Here is a 23,139-nt window from a genome sequence, read left to right as displayed (position 1 = left end):
GTGTGACGCTGTGGTTAATGTCTAGTTTACTTGATTAGAACTATGTAAAGATCATGGTTTGGGTTAAAATGATCACTGGAGACAAGTTTTCAAATTCCTTAAAGATATGCAACCTTTGCTGTCATGGCAACAGTGAACACCACGATTAATTGACATGAGCAAGACTAAGTCGATTAGAGTTTCTAAATATCGGTTTCGGTTATTTTTCGATGAATTGCCCAGCTCTAGTACAGGAAGGGACTCAGGACACCTGTACTGAGAGACAGGGAAGAGGAGTGGTGGAGGCCCGTCTTGACTGACTGTGGGAGAGTGCAGGAGAGTGGAGATGGCATCGTCTGTTGATCTGTTGGTTCTTTAAGCATATTGTCCAGAGTGGTTGGGAGAGCAGCCTTGATGTATTTCAGCACCAGTCTCTACAAGCACTTCATAATAAAGGGTATTAATGCCACAGGTATGTAGTCATGCAGTCTGTTTGGTTAGTGGCACTTTTACTTTTACCTCATGGTTTGCTCCTGAAATCCTTGTGAACGGACACCAGGTGGAGCCAATGCTTTGTTGGACTGATAATGTGGGCAAGCTATGTGATGTTAGTGCAGATGTGGTGTGAATTGTGGCTATTGCATGATTGATTGCTAAGAAAGTACATGTGAAAGGTAAATATATAGTATATAAATATGAAAAATAATATTTGCACAGGAAAATCTGTTTTTTTTCTTACTCTCAAAGTCATATTAATCCACTAAGGTATTTAAGACATTTAAATCAAGATATCAGAATTTAAATTGGTAAATCTATCAACAACAAAAAATAAATGAAGTTAAATAAAAAATAATGTATAAATAAGTAAATAATGATAATAAATAAACAATTTATAATTTAAATAAAATAAAATAAATTTGAAATAACTAACTTGTTTTTCATGGCAGCAGTGTGAAAAAAAGATAAGATAAACAACAAAAATGACAATATATGAACACACAAGTATAAATGAAGTTTGGGTTAATTTCTGATTACAGTTTTTTTTTTTTAGATTTAGTCAGGTTAGATAAATGTTTAGATCAGTTTGTCTGGAGAATTTAGGATTATTGAATGTGAATTACAAACCATTTTCTTTAGTAAAAATGCCCATCTCAAAATAAATCTTAAAATCCAATTAAAAGTCAGACCACAACACTATCACAACAGCAAGAGATACTGTTTAATCTCATTTAAGGTGTAAGGGACTGTGCAGTTCATCTCTGTACCTGCAGGGGGCGGAGAGCTGCAGAATCCAGGTGGCCGTGACGTCACAGCGGCTTTAGGTGCTGTGCCTCTCTCTCTCTCTCTCTCTCTCTCTCTCTCTCTCCCTCACTCTCTCTCTGTGGAGTCCCTCAGTGCTGCTGGAGGAGGAGAAGAGCAGAGAGAAGAGGATCTGACCACCGGGACAAACATCAGATGTTGACAAGTCAGCCATGGATGTGTTTATCGCTTGTGGATGATGCTTCCGGAGCGCGTGTAGAAGGTAGAGATGTTTTTACATATACACGGAGGAGGAGGAGAAGGGCTTTCCTTATCTTTTTTATAGTATGTGCATTGCATAGATTTTATATTAACACCGTTGTTTTCTCTGTTAGTGAATCCCTTAAAAGTTAATATTAATGTCGTTTGGTGAAGTTTCTGATTTATTTGCACATTTATTTGCATAATTAAAACATCATGATATATATATTTTTTTAAATAGATGGATGTGGATGGATGCATGCAGGAGAGGAAACTAAAGGAGATTATTCCCAGTGGAGCTATTTCAGATAAAAATCAAGAAACTAAAAACATCAATTCGGTAACATGACTGTGCATTCTGCCTCTTGAAATTATAACCATTGCATTACATTACAATATAATATGCACTTGTATTAGAATATTTGTGCTCATAAGTAGATAATGTCTTCCTGGGGATGTACACAGTCCAAAGGCAGCTGTTTTTTTCCTGTTTAATGAGTATCAGGATGTCAACAACAACCGGATTAGTGCTGCTGCAGCAGTCTTCATAGACAGTTGGCAGAGTGTACCAGTGAATACATATCCATCCACTGCATTGAAATCAATCTGCCCTAAGAAAAGCCTTTCAGGTTTAAGCAGTCTTAAGAGGATTAGCCGAGGCAAATAAGAATCTAGATAACCTCAGCCGCCCAATTAACCTGTTGTGTGTGTCTCTATTGATGTGACACTGAAACCGAGAAGTCGTTTATTGTTTTTAGTATAATCAAAATGAGAATTTGAAGTGACTGAATTAGACGAATGCAGCCATGGATGAAATTAATGTAGATTTTTTTTTTAGTAATGTGATAAATCCCAGCTGTGAACACAACAGGAACTACTGTACCACTTTGACGGGGGATGAAATCTCATCAAGCACTTTTCAAATGTGCTTCCAGAGATAATCATCACTAATTAACCTAATGTCTCCTAAGTATCGGTCAGGTGACACTGTGATGCAACACTAGGATTGGCAAACAAACATTCCTCTCAGCACTCATTGTCTTCTTATTAAATGTTAACCCTCTATCTCTGTGTGTGTTTTGATAAGGTCTCCAGACCATCTGTTCCATCTGCCTCTGAGGACAGGGAGCAAATGCCAATCTACTGAAAAAAAGGATTATATCAGGAATTTGTCACCTCACCTCAAGTAGGTGTGAATTGCTGGCAGGAATCATGGGGAACCAGCTGACTGATATCGCTCCCAACACACCGTTCCTGCCAAACTTCCACTCTCTGCACGTGGTGGTTATCGGGCTCGACTCAGCTGGCAAAACCTCTCTGCTCTATAGGCTGAAACTGAAGGAGTTTGTGAACACGATCCCCACCAAGGGCTTCAACACAGAGAAGATTAAAGTAGCTGTGGGGGCTTCTCGGTCGATAGCCTTCCAGGTGTGGGATGTTGGCGGTCAGGAGAAGCTGCGTCCTCTGTGGAAATCTTACACCCGCAGGACAGACGGGATGGTGTTTGTGGTGGACTCCACTGAGCTAGAGCGTATGGAAGAAGCCAAAGTGGAGCTCCATAAGATCACCCGCACCTCAGAGAACCAGGGCGTCCCAGTGTTGATCCTGGCCAACAAACAGGACCTGGATTCGGCTTTGTCTGTCACCGAGGTGGAGAAGCTGCTCTCCGTTCACGAACTGAGCATGTACACGCTGCATCACGTGCAGAGCTGCAGCGCCGTGGATGGTCAGGGAGTCCAACCGGGTCTGGAGAAACTTTACGAGATGATCTTAAAGAGGAAGAAGATGGTGAAACACAACAAAAACAGGAGAAGATGAACCCCTCAGATCACAATGTGGATATATAACCTGAGGAGATTTATCCACTGTTGAGACACTTCCAGGCTTAATGGTTCCTTTTTAATGGGAGAGCGATTTGTGCCAACAAAACAACAATTACACACGGCCCCCGGGTCAGGAGAAATGGATTTGGGAATAATAATTGAAGCAGTATTGACGTATACTTTTTACACAATCGTGCAGCTGCCCTTTGAAAGCTTGAGCTATAGATTGAAAGAAAACCTTGATAGCATTAGTCTTCCCTAAGTGCTTTTCTACACTTGTTTTAAAGAGGATTTCTAACAAGGCATTTGCCTGGTAAATGTAGGACTAATACATGAACTCATTTACATCCATGCAGCAGATATTTGGTGAAGAAAAGTATTAAAAAAAAACTGAAAAATGTCTTTATATATTCGTTGACTGGCTCGCCCAGATTCTGTAATGTATGAATGCTTACCCCGAAATATTTACTCTCCACATTTTTGTGTTTGTGCTGCAGATGAAGACTTCTGGGTTTTTTGTGTGTGTGTTTTTTTTTTTTTTTTTTGTGTGTAAATGATATGAAATGAAAGCGGTGAAGCACCAGCTGATATTTAGTTTCATTGCCATTCAATAATAATCCAAAGTGCATTCCCCTCATGGCCACAGAGGTTAAGTTTCAGTTCCTATAACAATAGTGTTTATACAAATTGTACATTTTTGTAACTCTGAAGAATTAATAAATCAAAGCACTGTACAGAACCCTCTTTGGTATCGTTGTACTTCAAGTTTTGGTTAAAAAAAAGATTTGTTTTTGACTTTTAAAAGCTGTACGTCAGATATTTCTTGACTTCCATCCAAATTTTGAAGCCTTGAGCTGTGACCTTTCCCCCTTATTCATGGTTGAATCAGCAAAGGAGGCTGTCAGGCGTAGGGAGGGGAGAGGGGGGTCCTCTCCTCTGCGCCTCTTGCTGCTTTTCAAGAAATAATATCACTGCAGGTATACATGCAGCTAGAATAATAGAAAAGGGTCCCTGGTGTTTCAAATGCAAACAAAGCTGATTTCACTTCTCCTGCTGACTGTAACGGCTGGTGCAAAACATATTTTCATACATTCAAGAGATGAAAATATGTGAGAGATCAAACAGCGATAGGAATGACTTGCATTTCTTTATGTTATTTCACTATACTGATGTTTACAGGACACAGGCAGTGGCTGTTAATGCATTTACAGTTTCCTTTTAAAGGTTATCAGAACATTTGATTTGTCATGTGTCATGTACCAATTTATGACCAGTCAAAAAACCTATTTGTGGAGATTCTGTAACTCGATAAAGGCTTTTAATCCACTTGCTTTCCCACTTAAGTTGCCACTCATATGTGATATTTATGCATCAAATACGAGGTTCAACGTGCAGGTCAAACATCATCGACCTTTATTCTGTCAGAGTGTGGAAGTGTGTGAATGCTCCTGCTGTGTGTTTGTCTTGCATGACATGATGAGATAAAGACTCTCATCTCTCAGGAGCCTCGGGGGCTGAGGCAATCTTAAACGCTGAATGTCAAGACGTTGCAGAGATTGCACGTAAATGCATGCACATGTGAAAAGCTGCACACGCACACACACACGCACACACAAGCGAGCACGCCCATCTTGACTTGTGTGACCTCGTCGTCCCCATTATTCACAACGGTGAGCTCATTAAAAACTTTCAAGGATGTCTTTTGCAGAATCATCTTGACACAACAGCTGGTCTCTGAATAAATTAGCATCATGATGCAGGTTTTTTTTTTTCCAACAGCTGAGACACTGTGGGCATGTGGAGGCATCAAAAACCCACCCAAACGCTCCGTGCATTAGATTCTCTACCTAGAATAAAGTTGCTGTATTGTAGCTCAGAAAAGGTGGCATTGTGCACACTTGATTGATTTCCTGAATCGGTGCCAAGATCCATCCAGCGGAGGGGGGGGGGGGGCTGCATGTACGTCTCTCTCTCTTTCTCTCTTTCTCCTCTCTCTCTCTCTCTCTCTCTCTCTCTCTCTCTCTCTCTCTCTCTCTCTCTCTCTCTCTCTCTCTCTCTCTCTCTCTCTCTCTCTCTCTCTCTCTCTCTCTCTCTCTCTCTCTCTCTCTCTCTCTCTCTCTCTCTCTCTCTCTCTCTCTCTCTCTCTCTCTCTCTCTCTCCTGCTTCTTCTCAGGTGTAATGGTAACTGACAAGAAACACGCAGAGGGAAACCTTGGGGATTAGGTGTCAGGGATTAGACGGAGGAATCACACATAACAGGTGTATCCCAGGAACTAGGTGACATAAATCAGAAGCAGGCTCGGCAGCAGGCTTCAAAAAACAAAGATTCCCATCAGTAAACCCAAGGCCATGAATGTTTCTCCCTGTTCTTAATGTAATGACAGCAAAGGGACACCAACTGCAAAATGGTATTAATAAGACTAGAAGGATGCAGTCATGCTAATGTCTATGTGAGGCTGTGCTTTAAGTAAGGGGTGTTTTAAGTGGTATGATAACATTAGCGTGCTAACATGCTCTAACATGCTGATGTTTGTGTTTAAAATGATCACAATCGTGGTTTAGGACGTTAGCATGTCAATATTTCCTAATTAATATGAAACATAAAGTACAGTTGAGGCTGTTTTGCAGATATTTGGTCTTAAACTAAAGTATTTGACAAATTACATTTTATTTGCTAAAGAACAACTCAGCCATCAAATAAAGGTTTAGGGCAGGGGTGTCAAACATGCAGCCCATGGGCCAGAACCGGCCCGCCGAGAGGTCCCAGTTTTTGCTTCTTCCTCTTTTCCTTTCTTCTGTCTGTCCTTCCTTCCTTCCTTTCTTTATTTCTTCCTTCCTTCCTTCCGATCTTCTTTTCCTTCCTTCCTTCCTTCCATCTGTCCTTCTTCCCTTCCTTCCTTCTTGTCTTCTCTTCTCTTCCTTCCATCTGTCCTTGCTCCCTTTCTTCCTTCCTTCCATCTTTTCTTCCTCCCTTTCGTCCTTCCATCTTTCCTTCCTGTATTCTCATCCTTCTCTTCCTTCTTTTCCTTCCGTCCTTCCTTCCTTTTAGTGGTCCAGCCCACATGAGATCAAATCGGGTCGTATGTGGCCCTTGAATGAAAATGAGTTTGACTCCCCTGGTTTTGGGTCACAACGAATACATTTTCATTATCAATAAATCTGTTAATTATTTTCTCAAATAATCGATTATTCATTTTGACAATAAAATGTAAGAAAATTGTTTTTTTTTAGAGCATGTGGTGCCATCTTCAAATATTTTATTGTCTGATCAACAGTTAGAAAGCTTTAAAATATTCAATTTAACACCATATATAACAAAAAAAAGCTTTAAATATTCACATTTGAGAAGCTGCCAACAGCAAAAGCTAAATTGATTAACTGCTTTTCAGATAGTTGCAGATTAGTGTTCTATTGATCAACTAATCAATTCATTGACTAATCGTTTTAGCTCTCGTGACGTGAGGTCATTACAATTCATCCTGAGGTGAACCAAACTTGATTGATACTGTAACCACTGATGTAAACCTCACAGTAGCGGAGAGTAGAGGAGGAAAGAGTCAGAGAGGAGAGGAAATACATTTTTTTAGGCTCCATCCTCTTGGAAACACAAATATCTGCTTAAATCTTCATGGCAAACCATCAAATAGTTGTTAAGATATTTCAGTCTTTCATAACCAAACCACTAACCAGGCTAAGCTCCTCTCCTTAAAACCAGTAAGTGAGCAGCAGTTGTAAAAAAGTAGTAAAATAAAATAAACCCCAGATAAACAACAGCACAGCCATAATTCTCTGTTACAGTCTCTTTATGGTCCTTATGATGAAAAAACAACGGGGGTGCCAGGAGCTCAAACCAGAGCCTCTTAAAACCTCCAACCGGGGCCATAGACATAATTTTATATCGCTATGGCAACCTGAAAGTCTGTAGTCACTAAAGGGTGACCTGTGAGGGCAGCGGTGGGGGTCAAATTGCTTTTTGTGGCTGGATGTCCAATCCAGCTGAGGTTACTGAGGGGGCAGGGAGATTAGAAAAGAAGCTCTGATCAATACTGGAATCCTCGGATCACCACATCTCACTGTCTGTCTTTTCTTTTCCAATCTTTCTGTTTTTCTTCTCTCTCTTTATCGCTGTCTGCATTTTATTTTATTTTTATTTTTTTTTACTTTTAAAGCTCATGACAGCCTCCCTTTTGTTTGCCTTTGCTCTTTGTCTTTGCTCGTATTGATCAATCACTATGAAAATATCTCAAATTTCACACCAACAGCATTTCCAGGAAGTCGACCTGGTTGACATTGCTGTGGATATGTGTGTGTATGTGTGTGTGTGTGTGTGTGTGTGTGTGTGTTTGGTTGTTAGTATAAGGCGCATTACAGAGTGAAGGCCCTGCCGAGGGTTCAGAAGGGACAGCGTTTGTGGGAGGGCTGGATTAGTTTCTTTAGCTTTTTATTCTCCAAACGTCGTAAAACTGCCACTTGGCCTCCATTTAGAGCCGAGCCCGTAGGATTGAATGGACTGAGAAAAGGGATTGCGAGAGGGAAAACTGAAGCTTGACTTCAACACGTAGCGCACTCTTTCACCCCCGGGGGGCTATAAGTGAAAAAAGAACAAACACTGAGGCCGTATTTCTTTTCTCTCTTAGTGATGAAAAAGACAATGTCACAGTGGGTGGGGCTCCTGTGTTTGAGTATTTGTATCAAATCGCCTTTACCTCCGAGATGACCCTGCTCCAAAACATATGGATACAATCATCTGTTTTATTCATCTGCTGCCATTGGCGGAGACACAGTGCATGTAATCTGTTTCATGTGAATAAAGGATATCACTTCTGGGGGCATTTATTCATATTCATAAATACACTACTTTTTCTCTGCAGACTTCTAGTCAAGGATGATTCATTACTCAAGGGAGCTGTGAGGAAATTACGGGCGGCATATTTACTGCGATTTAAAACTTTGCGGCTAAACTTTTCCAAACATTTCACTTGCTCAGCTGCAGGGGGGGTGAAGATGAATATGACTTCATGGATGATTTCATGTTTTACCCCCTCCGACACATCAAGCCTTAAAAGGTTAAAATTCAGTCACTTTTGCTCTCTTGAGGCACAGTGATGCATGATCGAGGCTTTTTTTTTTTATACCTCCTATTGTCCTCAAGTCAAGGAAGGAAGGGAGGAAGAAAGAAGGAAGGAAAGGAGGGAATAAGGAAGGAAGGAAGGCAGGAAAGGAGGGAGGGAGGGAGAAGGAAGGAAAGGAGGGAGGAAGGAAGGGAGGAAAGGAAGGAAGGAAGGGAGGAAGGAAGGGAGGGAGAAGGAAGGAAAGGAGGGAGGAAGAAGGAAGGAAAGGAGGGAGGAAGGAAGGAAAGAAGGAAGGAAAGGAGGGAGGGAGGAAGAATGAAGGAAAGGAAGGATGAAGGAAGACGGGAAGGAAGGAAGAAAGGGAGGAAGAATGAAGGAAAGGTGGGAGGGAGAAAGAAGGAAGGAAAGGAAGGAGGAAGAAAGGGAGGAAGGAAGGGAAGAAGAAGGAAGGAAGAAGGAAGGAAAGGAGGGAGGGAGGGAGGGAGGGTGGAAGGAAGGAAGGAAGGAAGGAAGGAAGGAAGAAAGAAAGGGAGGAAAGAAGGAACAGTCAAAACAGATGGGGTCAATTTGACCCAGAAGGATGACACTAAGGTTAAAGAAATCTGGAACTTCAAAGACCTTCAAAATATAAAAAAAGGTTTGATGATGTTTTGTTCTAATGTGGCAGCATTAATCCATCGTAGCTTCACAGTCACCGCCACCTCTGATCCCACACTGGGATTACCCAGGAACCCATCTGGCGTTTGCCAGCTAGTGGGGTGTACTACATGAGCAGAGCCCAGCGGCCACTAAACAGCAGCTCATGTTAATCCAGACTATTACTGTTGTTTAAAAGCAGACAGAAAGCTGAGCTGCAACCCAGATTGCCGCGGTGCAGACGTTCCGTGAGGTGCTGCATGGAGATCAGAGGTATTTATATTTGTGTCACCCTGTCTGTGGGCGGATCTGGGAATGTGCTGATGCGGGAATTATATGGTTTGTTTCAGTGATAGAATGATTTAATGTGATAGAGTGAGGCGTATACAGTGTAATTGCCACAGGTGAAGACAGATCACAGCTGCAGCAGTCGACAAAGCTGCTGCAGGAACAGATAAGATAACACTGCATACATTTTAATTGAACATCATTTTCTTTATTTTGAACAAAACACTGCTTTTAGAAACTTCATTATTTCCACTGTTCTCTGTTGCAGCAGTGAAAAAAAATGCACAATAGTATCTTAGGCCATGCAATCAGCTGCACCATAAAGACACTGACTATACAAACTCAACCCCTATATGCTACTATTTACACTATATTTACTTTTCACCTTTTTATTTGAGTATCTCAAAGTCAAGTCAAGTCATTTGTTTATTCCTATAACTCAATATCACACATTTGCCGATATCTGTACAACATACAACATCCTCTATACTTAGAGCTTTGATTCAGATAAGGAAAAACTCCCCTCAAAATCAATATAAGATGGAAAAATTGGGAAAAAAGCAACATAGGAGAGATGTTGTGTGTGCAGAATAGTTTAAGATTACAGACATAAAGCATGGAAAAACAAAATGATTGATGGATGGATAATCTTTTAAGCATGTGCATATATAAAGAGCCCTCAAAATCTGCTGAAAAAACTATATGACAAAATTCTTAATAGATGGATAATCTATTAAGCATCAACTATGTGCATATAGGTATACAGTCTGTGTAATATAATGCTTTCCCTTAGATAGGAAGGAAGGAAGGGAGGAATAAAAGAAGAAAGAAGGAAGGAAAGGAGGGAGGGAGGAAGGAAGGCGGGAAGGAAGGAAGGAAGGGAGGAAGGAAGGAAGGAAGGAAGGAAAGAAGGGAGGAAGGAAGGTTGGAAGAAAGGAAGGAAGGCAGGAAGAAGGAAGGAAAGGAAGGAGGAAGGAAGGTGGGAAGGAAGGAAGGAAGGAGGGAAGAAGGAAGGAATTAAGGAATGAAGGACAGAGGAAAAGAAGGAAGGGATGAAGGTAGGGGGAGAAAAGAAAGAGAGAAGGAGGGAGGAAGGAAGGAACAGTTAAAAAGAAGGATGGAACAAAATCATCTCAATTTATAAGTCACTATTTAGTAAACTATTGAATATTTATGATGTTAGAAAACATGTCACAATAGGAAAAACAAAGGTGTAAATACTAAAATGATGGCTGAATGTTAATTATAATTAGCTGTTTTGGTTTTAGGGTGCTGATATTGTGCATGCTGGCTCAAAGTCACACTGTCACAACTTAATGGAGCACCTGAATAGAAAGGAGCCATTGTTCATGTTGTTAGCAACACCTGTGCTTTTCACACTGTGTCAGGTCAAAATGTGAGCCATGAAAAAAAGAGGGAGTGATTTCAGACGCAGCTAATGTCTCCCCAACTTAGATTTAGGACAACTTGCACCTTTTTAAATTTAATGAACCCACTCCAGCTGTGTCTGAAAGAAGAAGATGACTCAATCTACTGCAAACCTCTCTATCTCCGAGGCTTTTTGTTGACACTGTGTCCTGCATGGGCTCCATCAAATGTGGGACCCCCTGTGCTCCGGCTCTCCGCTGGATGCAGGACCAGCTGCAGTGTTTTTGGGTTGTTTTTTTTTGGTTTTTTTTCCAGCCTTGTAAAAGACAGGAGGCGCACGTGGGAGTGAGAGTGCACGTGAGATGTGGTGCTCATGGCAAAACAAACTGGACTGACCCTTTGTGTGTTGGGAAGGTTTTTCTCTCTCGGCTTGTTGCGATGATCACGTTACTGAAGAACCTCTGTCACCACAGTCAGAGTGATTGGTCATGCATATCCAGGTCCTCTCTCTCTCTCTCTGGTGTCACTGTTCCTATTGTCACTTGCTAAAAGAGAAAAAACAGCCTTATAAATCTGTTTGGAGAAAATATAATCTTCCACCAATCAATTATTTTTGTCATTTTGAGCTTTACAGTTCGATTTTGCCTCTGAATCAGCAGTTTAAAAAGCAATTTCAACTCAAAGTCTATTTTGTTCTGGAGCTTTCCGTCATATATCACACAATCCTCATCAGCTGAACGAGTTTGCTCAGTTGCCATGGAGATGAAGATGCTCAAATTGTCCATATGATTCTCAGCACTTCCTTTCAATGCATTTCAAATAGCCACACTTCATCACCCACATTTAACATACAATATTTAATAAAGCTAAGTCAAAATGCCACAAGAAGAGTTTTCAATACATTATTATTAATTTTGACACATGCAATGAAGTTTAAATGTGAAAAAGTGTACTCCATATAGTAACAAAGGCTAAATAATGTTGAAAATGATCATTAATCCTCACATACTGTTCATATTCTGACTAAATAATCAGTCTCTAATCCAATTCACATTCATAAATTCCCCATCAGTCATTATTTATGGGAAAAAAAGACATTTAAAATCACTATTTTATGATCCAGTAGAACATTTCATAGAATATTATATATATATTTGGACATTTTCACAGACAAAAATGTGTATAAGCAGCACAAAAATTTAAAAAATGATGCGAGTATTGCGTAAAAATGGGTCAAATTCTACCTTGAACACTATGAAAGGGTTAATTATTAATTTTCCTGGTAAAATTGCACGTATCAAAGAAGTCTATCTTAGTTATCTTTGGTTGTAACTTCTCTCTGAACTGAAAACTGTACTGCGGAGAGAAGAACCCAGAGGAATCTTGACCAAGGTTGTGTAGAGGAACCCATGCGGATCAGATCTGGAATTTGCAGCTCGGTCTCCCAAATGAGGCACCCATAGTGGCCTTTTTGTTCATCCCAGTCTGTCACAAACCATCACGGCATTCCCTTTGTTGCTTTTTCACGTTATGCCATCAAAGATTTCACTGTTTGAGGGTCTGAAGTTGGCCAAAGTGTCACGTCACCTCTCCAAAACCGGGGTAGTTCAGAATAGACATCATGCTTGGATAAAAACTCTGCTACAAGGAGAGTGTCAGCAGTAAAATCCCAGCTCTTCAATGTCCATGACTACACAGGACAACCCTAACCATCAATGCTGGTACGACTATGATGACTTCATTCCCATAAGGAGATGTGGTCATTTCATTCACGCTGATCTTTATTAATGTGGGATCAAATTATTTTTAAGCTTACAAAAAGCAGCTGGCTGTAAAATGATTCAACACATTTTCCATTTGCTCATGTTTTTTGGCTTTAACTGGTGTGATCTGCACTTCATCAGCTTGTTTGAGAGGCTGGAGCTCTATTTTGTTACAGTTTATTATTATTGCTCATGCTCCTAAAAGTAGAAAATTACCAAAAGAAGAATAAAACAGTTTTTTGGAAAGATCAGTTTCTCTAAAATGTTATTATTTACGTTATTATTCTGTGAACCACTGTCATCTAAAAATTTAAACAACATATGAAATTCAAGCTTTTTCTCATTATTCTCTCTTGTGAGATATGTTTATACGACCTCTTCGTGAGATGAGAAAATTAACCGCACTCTCATGTCTGTCTGTTAAGTATGACATTATGGCTATCAGCTGTTTTGGTTTACTTAGCTTAACATAAAGCCTGGAAACAGTTAGCTTGGCTCTATCTCCTGACTGTAGTGTCATACTTTAAGATATGGTTATATTAAAGTGGATGTATAGTGCATATTTCCAGATGCATATTTTTATTCTGGAGCTCCTATTGATGTATCTGATGCATGATTTATAGTTAATAAAACTCATATATTTAATTTATATTGTCTTTTATGCAGCCCCAATCAGTTTAGGCTCTATCTGAAACCATTTTGGCTCCTGTCACCTTGAAGTGATGGCTTTTACTCTGCTGCTACTGCTAAAGCTGTAAACATTGTTGAAATATCGTGAGATCCCGCACAGCACATCTAGAGATCTGTGCGGGATCTCGCGAGATGTTTACAGCTTTAGCAGTAGCAGCAGAGTAAAAGCCATCAGCTAGGTGTTATTTTAATAAACTCCTGGTGTACTTACAAACTTTCCAATGCATGGATTTATGAGTAAAGACCTTATTAGTACTACTGTAGAAGTCTGATAACAATCCAGGCGTTATTAGTGGGGTCATTTACCAGATACACTTGTGGTCCCGTTAGCACCTGTACTAAGCCATTCTGCTGATGGCTCAAACTCCATTATTTTGCGACCAAATGAAAATGAACGGCTGAGGTGGTGTTTAGATAGACCTCATGGTGCGTACTCCTAGACATAATCGGGGTCGTAACAGGGAGGAAGGAAAGAGAGAAGGAGGGAGGAAGGAAGGAAGGAAGGAAGGAATGAATGAAGGACAGAGGAAAAGAAGGAAGGGAGGAAGGTATGGGGAGGAAAGAAAGAGAGAATGAAGGGAGGAAGGAAGGAACAGTCAAAACAGATGGGGTCAATTTGACCCGGGAGGACGACAGGAAGGTCTTTCTTAGCAGTGTGTTTTGTATTGCGTGTTAATCTCATAATATCCACTAGATCTATGTTGACAGGATGAAGCCCTGCTTTAACATTTCACTGTTTCCCTTGTGTGGCGAGAATAAAACTAAAGATCGAGTCCTCACTTAACCCTCTCTCTTATGTAACATCGCTGTAGATCACACCACTGGGGCCGGGCTTCGTTGTTAGTTTAGTCACATGTCTTTCTGACCTGGTGTGTCCGTGGGTGACATCCACAAAGTCCTGCAGCGTTGCTTTAATCCTGTTAGAAAGATCTAAAACTGGGAGTGTTGCCAGGGATCACCAGCCGAATGAGACAAGGTCACAAATGCCTTAACACCCGTCTAGACAGGAGAGCTAATGGTTGGTAACGCCACCTCGTGCAGACTCATGCTCTGCCAAACGATTAGGAAATTAGAAATCAGAATTGGGTCCAGGACAAATGGTAAAGGTTTATAGGACAGGGACATTTAATGGCCTTATGGTCTAATTAAAGGTGATGGGATGAAAAATATAGTTTTTTCAGTGGCGATGCACATAACAATGAAAATACAAAGAGAATTTTTGACATGTGATTAAACAAGCTGTTTAAGCTCTCTGTGTAAGTATGTCCTAATCATGACATTAGGGAGATCTACCTTAGCTAATGTGGGCTGCTATTTTCTCTTACAATGTCAGTTCCTAACATCTGAGCATGAAAAGGCCCAGTGGTTAAAATGTAATGTCGATGATAACATTACAAGCTTCAGCTGTTTCAGTTCATTATTAGAATCAGGTGTCTCTGGACTGGAGCAAGGTTGGAGACCACTGGCTTACAGGAAACACCGATTAGTGTGCTCACTTACTAACTTTAGCTATGTTAACCTCCTGAGACCTGAGTTTTTGTTATGGTATGCACTTTTAATGTCTCCTAGATATTTGGGATGTGTAGGACCTGATAAGTACAAAAAAGTAATCATTGTCTTTGAACAGGAAGTAGTAGTCTTCATGTGGGGACAATGGTTTTATTTCACTTTATAGCACAATTAATTTACCAGTGTATGAAACTATCTAAGTCCCAATGTCCTCAAATGAGTACTTCCTGATTGTAGCTTGTTGCTATTGCTAATATTCGTCAAATTTGTACAGCGTATCAAACTACAAACATTATTAAGCATAAATAAACCATAACATTTGATAACGTTTTGTACCTGGTCCACTTTTGACTAGGGATTGGCTGTTGATTAATTTAGCCAAGATGTCTGCCACTGTAATTTACACTGTAATGTGCTTTTGCTACTAAATGGCACAATAAAAAAAAAAAGCGTACAAAAAAGGGAAAGGTTAAGCAGAATGAAGTATTATGTCCTGCAAACCTAAAATGTAATGTTTCCATATGAGGATGCAGGGTCACATGAGGTTAATGCTAACGCTAACTGGGCAGGTATCGTAAGCTAATACATGGCAGACATTCAAATTTTATTTACCATCCAGTAGCACACTCATTAGAGGTTCAGGATTTAGAGATTAAGACCATAATGACAAATAAAATGTCCAAAAACAAAAAATTGACTTTTTGAATGGGAGTCAGTTGGAGCCAGTTGGAGCCAGCATACAGTAGCAGTAGTCTTATTGGTTTCACGAATTGATTTGACTTCCTTGATTGGATTGAGGCCCTTAATGATGGCAACAGTTGAAAACACAGACTAAAGTGATACTGCGACGAGGATGGGATTCGAACCCACGCGTGCAGAGCACAATGGATTAGCAGTCCATCGCCTTAACCACTCGGCCACCTCGTCCACTCGTGCTGACCGAAAGTCCATCTAATCACGTATCTGTTTGGACTAGGGCTCAACCGATATTCGATTTTTGGGGCCGAGGCTGATACCAATATTAGGGAGTAAAAAAATTCTGATATCGATATATTGGCCGATTATCTTATATATACAGAGCATATATATAAACACGCTTTAAAAAAATTTGGTTACCAAATACTTATGGACAATGGACAATAATATACAATGGAGACATGACATTTTACAGTTTAAGAATAAACATAGCACGCTGAAACAGTAAACTACACAGGGAATTAAATATATTAAACATGAATTAGGAAGACAGATCAAATATACATAAAATGTGGTCTATATATATATATATATATATATATATATATTAAAAAAGTATATAAAAAGTATAATCAGTTAACCCTAACCCATATGAGGATGCAGGGTCACAGGAGGTTAATGCTAACGCTAACTGGGCAGGTATCGTAAGCTAATACATGGCACACATTCAAGTTTTATTCACGATCCAGAAGCACACTTATTAGAGGGTCAGGATTTAGAGATTAAGACCATAATGACAAATGAAATGACCAAAAACAAAAAATTGACTTTTTGAATGGGAGTCAATTGGAGCCAAGGATTATTTGGAGCCAGCATAGAGTAGCAGTAATAGTATTGGTTTCATTGCACTTTAAGGTACTTTCACATTGGCTTCAGGCTCAAACTGAGGTAGTTGCCACTTGGTCCTTAGAACTCATACACATCACACAATTTCAACATTTTCTTCCACCTTTCCTCGTCAATTTCATCTGTACATTGTTGATTAAAGAAAGGTATAAACTCACAGAAGGTGCAGTCTCTTTCATTATCAACCCCCCCCCCCCCCCACACACACACACCCCTTGCCCCCTCCATTGTTATTTGTTCATATGGTGCAACGTAGTGAAATATAGAGAGCTGTAGAGTGCCAGTACTTTGTCTCACTAGAATGCAGCTTTTATTTATTTATTTTACAATGACACCAGGGTGCACACTTGAAACCGTTGTGCTATTCCCAGGCAGGGGCGGGGGGGTTGGGGGGTAGAACAAGTGTGCTTTTCTTTTGTATGTTGCCTGAGACATTGCAGCTTCCATTAAGAGAAAAAAAGGAAGGAAAGTAAACGGAAAACCATTGTGTGAATGCTTTTCGGAATATGTCCCATGGCATACGTTTAAATCACCCTAAATGGAGCATCCAATGATCTGTAACTGTGCAGAGGAGATTGACTTAAACAGCTTCCGCCTCCCCTCTTTTCATTAGGAACTTATTAAACCTGAATGGAAACTCGGAGAGTGCGACAGAAAAAAAAAAGGCTTCGGGCATCAGTTGAATGCGACTAAATAGCCTGTCATTCTGTCAAGGGCACACTGCAATTTTAGGGAAATGCGGAGGATTTGAGGCTAAAGCGTGGCACTTGCTTTTACTTGGAGATACTTGTATTAAGGCCACAATTTGCCATTCCATTCATTATTCACCAGCTGTGCTTTATCTGCGTTGAAGCACACATACTGTGATTTCGACTGTAACAGCTGGGTGAAAAACAGCAGGGGGGTTAGCTGGAAAATACACTGAATATCCTAATATTTAAGAACAAGAAGAGGAAGAAGATGAGACTTAATCTTTTTTACCCTTACATACTTGTTCAAGATCTGAAGATTTGACCCATTTTTTTTTACATGTGAGAGATGTAAATACACCCTATACACATTTATTTTAGCTGGACTTTTCCTAATGTGACCCACAGTATACAAAATTTGAAATAAAATGCATTTTTTAACATTTTTGTGCAGCTGATACATATTTTTATATATGCAAATGTACAAATTTGGCCTGTTGCATTCATTATATTCTTTAAAATGTTCTCCTGGACCATAAAATAGTGACTTTAGTGTCTTTTTTTCCTTATATGATTAATTAAAAAGGAGGATTAATCAAAGTGATGGATGTGAATTGGTGTGGAGACTAATTATGAGTCAGAATATGAACAGTATGTGAGGGTTAACCATATGAGAGTGACATTTAAATCACATTCTCTGTCCCTACAAGCAAAAAAAAGCAGCAGCACAGGGCAAAAAGCTGTACTTTCTCATCACTGTCAGCTGTTACAGCTCAGTGTATGTCATGGGACGACGGCTCAGAAGGTGAAGCAGGAGGACAGAGGAAATGTGTGTATCGTGTTACCCGGCGAGTGCCTGGTGGTCTGCAGAGATGACAGGCAGAGGCCGCAGGTGACACTCGGTGCATATGCTCTCCTGACAGTTTCAGACACCGCAATGCAGAAGCAGAAAACAGAGAGTGAGAGCGAGGAGAGGAGAGGAAAGAGGAAGGAGGAGGATACAATTACAGGTGCACGCTGACACCAATAACTCTCATTCTGTGGTGTAAAATGACTATTATTAGACAATCTCACACTGACATGATTGAATGGATATTAAGAATGCATGAATAGTTATCAGGTAATTTTCACACATCAGGAGACGAGATATATACTTGTTCGGCTGATGACAAGTACATGTGCAAGTGTCATGACAAATGCAGGGAAGTAATATTAAAATGATTACCTTCATTTATTCACATTCAAGACAAACATCTCAGAATCTCAAGGTTGCTCTTAAAGGATTATCTTCCTATTTGCACTATTTTAGTTTTTTATTTAAACCTCACTGACCCACAGCGGTCACATGCTGACCAGCTGGACTTTACTGCAATCTTTAGAGCTGTATAATTACAGAGGAAATCACAACCATGCCAAACTAAATTTGGGAGAAGGAAAATGTGTATAAAATGATGCAAAAGACATCAAGAATATTTCTATTTCATGGAATTATGCAGCCATAAACATTTGGCTGAGGTTTGGATCATTGAAAAGCTGGAACAAGATAATCAGGAATATACATGTGATACTGTGTGGCAGTGTCGTATATACCATAAGATGTTGACTGATACGTCTTACTCCTCTGTGCCCAGACTTAGAACGTAGTTGTCCAACAGCTATTAAATGTTAATGATTTTGATGATTGGCCAATTAACCGCTAATCCAATAGCCGCTAGTCAGTCACAGCAAACAGCAAAATAGAGTTTCCTTCTATTTTCGCTCAGCTGCTCTGTTTCCTTTACAGGACATTTATACACAGTTTCAGTATTGTGGCCTCCTCTCATAACTGACTGTGAACCACATCTCTGTGGTGAAGCAGGTTTTACTGTGACAGGTGCAACACATATAACAAGCTGTGATTGCTTCCTCTTTTTGGACTCTCTGTTCCCTTATAGGTATCTTAGAAATAAGTAGAGCTTATTGTTAGTCTGTTGTTCACGGATTGATTTGACTTCCTTGATTGGATCTTCTAATTGGAAGAATCGAAGTTACGGCTTTAAATCTTGTTGCATTGAGGCCCTTAATGATGACAGCAGACTAAAGTGATGCTACGACGAGGATGGGATTCGAACCCACGCGTGCAGAGCACAATGGATTAGCAGTCCATCGCCTTAACCACTCGGCCACCTCGTCCTCTTGTGTTGACTGACAGTCCATCGAATCACGTATCTGTTTGGACCAGGGCTCAACTGATACTCGATTTTTGGGGCCAAGGCTGATACCAATATTAGGGAGTAATAAAATTCGATCTCGATATATTGGTCAATAATCTTACATATACAGAGCATAAAAAAACTGGGTTACCAAATATTTATGGAAAATAGACAATAATATGCAATGGAGACATGACATTTTACAGTTTAAGAATATACATAGCACACTGAAACAGTAAACTACACAGATAATTAAATATGTATATATTAAACTTGAATTAGGAAGACAGATCAAATATACATAAAATGTGGTCTATATATCTACAAAAAAAAGTATTATAAGTTAACCAATATATTGGTGATGCTCTAGTTTTGACGTTCCGTGAAACAGTGAAGGTAACTGACTGACAGTGACACTGACGTGCATTGAGGCTTTCATGATGGAGCCATTCAGCTCGGTGACAAACACAGTAAACCTATGTAAAGATTATACGACGAGGATGGGATTCGAACCCACGCGTGCAGAGCACAATGGATTAGCAGTCCATCGCCTTAACCACTCGGCCACCTCGTCTGTTGACAGAGTCCAAAAGTCCATCCATTCATCTTTTTGTATGGACAACCTGTGCACACACTATGAGGTCAGGTTACGTGATAGTCCTGAGAATTGTCAGAGTCAGACGGCTGGACGTGTGAATAGGTGAGACCTCTGTGGACGGACTGAATCATAACTGGCAGTCTAACAGTCCGTTCAGGCACACAGGCGTGAACACTGGACACACAGCAGGATGCTTTTCATTGTGAAGTGGACTCTGAAAAACTGCCTCTGCTACTCAAAGGGCAGTTGTTCAATAGTTGTTCGATAATAGCGAAAAGTTTAATTAACTTTATGCAAAAATTAAGATGAGAGGGGGAAAAAGGATGTGTGGGAAGATAAATAATGCTGACAGAGTGCTTATAGTACATGTGGAGACCTCTCTTTATGTCAACTCTGAATTAGTTGAACAGATTTGGTTTTTTTTGTAGTGCACAATAAAGTTCAAGGCAACATTACGTATATATAATATAAAAGTGCTGTGGAGAATGCAGGTATCGATCAACCTGCTGCCTCTCATATACTAAGGCAGTGCTCTACGATTTGAACTAATTCTCCTCCTTCAGACTTTCAATGTTGCTTTTCTTGTTATCTTGTAGCCCTGATCACAGACGACTGAACTGAACATGACTCAACAAGGATGGGATTCAAACCATAAGACTTTGACCTTTTTCTTCTACTTCTACTGAACATGTGTAGGAGGTCCAGGATAAAAAAAGGTCTGGATGAAGCTTTGATAGGACCCAAACAAATCAAAGTCATGAATAATGGCAGGACAGAGAGCGGGACAAGGAGACCCAACTGTCCAGCACAGAGACGCCTGGCTGCAGTGATTATTAAGTGGAGCCATAAACTTGGTCACATGACATACACAGGGCTGGTTGGTGAACTCTTGTAGCTGGTCACCTAACCACTAAACCCGATATCCGGACTGGTTAGCTCTCTCTATTTTCTCTCTGCTGTTCTGTTTCCTCCATGTGACATTTATACACAGTTTATTCAAAGACGGGTCAGTATTGTGGCCTCCTCTCATGAAGTAGTCATCAAAAAATAAAGTCGTCGTCAAAAAACTATTAAAAACTAGCCACATAGTTGCACTGAGTGACACCAGGCAGGGAGTTCTGGTCCTCCGAAATTAAGCCAACGCGGAAGTAACTTAGAACTGCATTCTATCAAAAGGCCACCAGGGGGCGACCGTCTCTATACAAGTCAATGGAGAATTCACCAACTTCTCACTTGATTTCTAACCTCAGTAAACGTTTTCAAAATGTGTTTATGGTCTCAATCGCTAGTTTAAAGCCTTCTTCAATGCAGTATGATGTTCATTTGGGACATTTTGGCCTCCCTGATTTTATATTTGACGATAAAGCAGGGTATGCATTAGGGCGTGGCTACGTAGTGATTGACAGGTTGATTGCCCAATGTCCTCGAGATCCAGCCCTCGCAACCATAGCAATCTCCCCGCTCCGCCCATGGCCCATCCATTTCTTTTATACAGTCTATGGGTGACACGAATTTAACAATCACAGTCAGGGACAGACTGGGACTTAGAAATGGCCATCATCAGGATCGACTTCCACCCGGTCCTCAACAAATTCAGTGCTTTGGCCGACGTCTAGGACTGCATTACTGCTTCTGCTGCTGCTGTTGTGGCGGCAGTTACTGCAGCCATAAAGCTCTGTGAACTTTTGACATTTTGATGCATCAGTCTCGAAAGACTTGGCTTTCTTTTAATTTTCCCCCATCCACCTTTCCCCTTATGTTGTTTGCTTGCCATTAATATCACAACCACTGATGCACTCCTCTTTGTTAATTTTTTTTTTTAAACTTGGCAAACAAATTATCGAATTAGCGCCCCGTGCTGTTGGCTGTTTATCTGAATTTTGGGTTGATGAACCAGGCAGGAATGTCCAGATTGCCAGCCCGCCCCTGGTCACAGTACTTTGTTTAGAAATGGCTCCAAAGACTAATAACTGTAATCATGTGTTCAGTCTCCATAGAGTAGTACTGTGTAAAACAGACGCCACCGTTCATGCACAGGAACACAGTTCAGGAAAAGCTAAATATCACAATTTCTTGACTTTACACTGATGTTTTTACACTGTAGGAACATCTCACCCAGTGTAACGGTGCGGTTCATAAACGTGACCAGTAAAAAAGTAGTTTCAAAACACCTCTAAATACATCATGACAAAGAGGTTGTGCACGTTTACTCCAAAGTCTCATGGGAACTACCTCTCTGATTGGATTAGTTTGGTCGTGAAACCTGAGGCCGTTTGGCTGCTGTTATGGCAGCATTTAACATGATTAAAACTGATTAGCCAAGTTGATTAAACAAGCTATTTTTGGGAATGTTTGATTAGGAAAAGAAGATTGCATTGTTGTAATTAATCTCCCCCAATGAGGAGCTACTTTTATTTAGGCCACAATTATTGTAGAATCAGAACAACAATAGTCAGACATTGGATAACAAAATGAACAAGCTGTGCACCAGACTGAAATAACTGACTGAAAACATACCAGGACATTTCACACCATCACAAACAATATGCAAAGTAAATGTACTGCAAGGAGAAGAGATATAGACCCATTACCCTCCAATGAATCCTAATTGCTAAATTGCTGGAGTTTGGTTTGGGGCAAATTTATTTATTGATAGTTTTCTATTCTACAAATGTTTTACTGAGGTAATTTAATACAGTTTTGGCCTGTAGAAATACATTTGTGCTGCCAGTGAAGTCATGGTGCATATCTTGCCTTCAGGCAGGAATCAGGACCGCTCAGGGAACACGAGTCAGTCTTTCACTCAGCACTAAGAAACAAACATCGTTCTCATGTTTTTATCCCAGAAGTAGGTTGCTTCCTCTGATCTGCCCAGTAACAGTTATGCAGTGTGCAAATGTATGTTACTGTGTGTGTGGTGGTGCTTTGGTTGTGTGCAAGCATGCATACTGTAAGCGTGCATGTTTGCATGTGCAGCCAACAGTGAGTGGGCTGAGGGGAGTGGAGGAGGAGAAAGAGTGGGAAGAGGAGGAGGAGACCAGTGGTAAAAGCTTCAACAAAAAGCTAAAGATAGCACAGTGCTCGCAGGCACTCAATGAAGCTTAGCTTTCTCTGTCAAGGTTACACACACATACATACACACACATACAGAGGGACAGCAGCAAGGGCCTGACAGTGCATGAGAAGCCCTTTCTGGACAGAAAAAGTCAAACCACTACAGAAGTAGAGTGTTTATCACATCATATCCACTATCGCTTATTATCCCTTTATGTTCACACCTGGCTAGGTCTGATGCTAATTCGTCAGATTAATATTTACTATATCAGATAGAGATGTATGTTTAATATTATTTGGTGTGAAAAATCTGGAGTTTTGGTCACACTACTGAACACAGGGACATTATAAAAACTATGCCAGTTTGTAAAGATAC

General features: G+C 40.3%; 1 protein-coding gene and 3 non-coding genes across 4 annotated transcripts; 1 reads left to right on the top strand and 3 right to left on the bottom strand.

The window, feature by feature from the left end:
• The first annotated feature begins 461 nt into the window (after positions 1-461).
• On the top strand, positions 462-3,297 carry arl4d (ADP-ribosylation factor-like 4D). Its single transcript, XM_053341896.1, is given in 4 exon segments — positions 462-475; positions 1,945-2,060; positions 2,063-2,108; positions 2,667-3,297. Coding segments are annotated over 4 exon segments (807 nt in total).
• A 12,176-nt stretch (positions 3,298-15,473) lies between these two features.
• trnas-gcu (transfer RNA serine (anticodon GCU)) lies at positions 15,474-15,555 on the bottom strand. The gene has a single exon. It is a non-coding gene; the product is annotated as a tRNA-Ser (tRNA).
• A 3,454-nt stretch (positions 15,556-19,009) lies between these two features.
• Positions 19,010-19,091, bottom strand: trnas-gcu (transfer RNA serine (anticodon GCU)). Its single transcript has one exon. It is a non-coding gene; the product is annotated as a tRNA-Ser (tRNA).
• Positions 19,092-19,603: 512 nt separating this feature from the next.
• trnas-gcu (transfer RNA serine (anticodon GCU)) lies at positions 19,604-19,685 on the bottom strand. Its single transcript has one exon. It is a non-coding gene; the product is annotated as a tRNA-Ser (tRNA).
• Positions 19,686-23,139: the final 3,454 nt, after the last annotated feature.

The sequence above is a fragment of the Scomber japonicus genome, chromosome 20, assembly GCF_027409825.1.
Source record: "Scomber japonicus isolate fScoJap1 chromosome 20, fScoJap1.pri, whole genome shotgun sequence".
NCBI lineage: Eukaryota > Metazoa > Chordata > Actinopteri > Scombriformes > Scombridae > Scomber > Scomber japonicus.
Note: the sequence above shows the minus strand (reverse complement) of the source record. Positions and strands in the feature narration are given on the sequence as shown.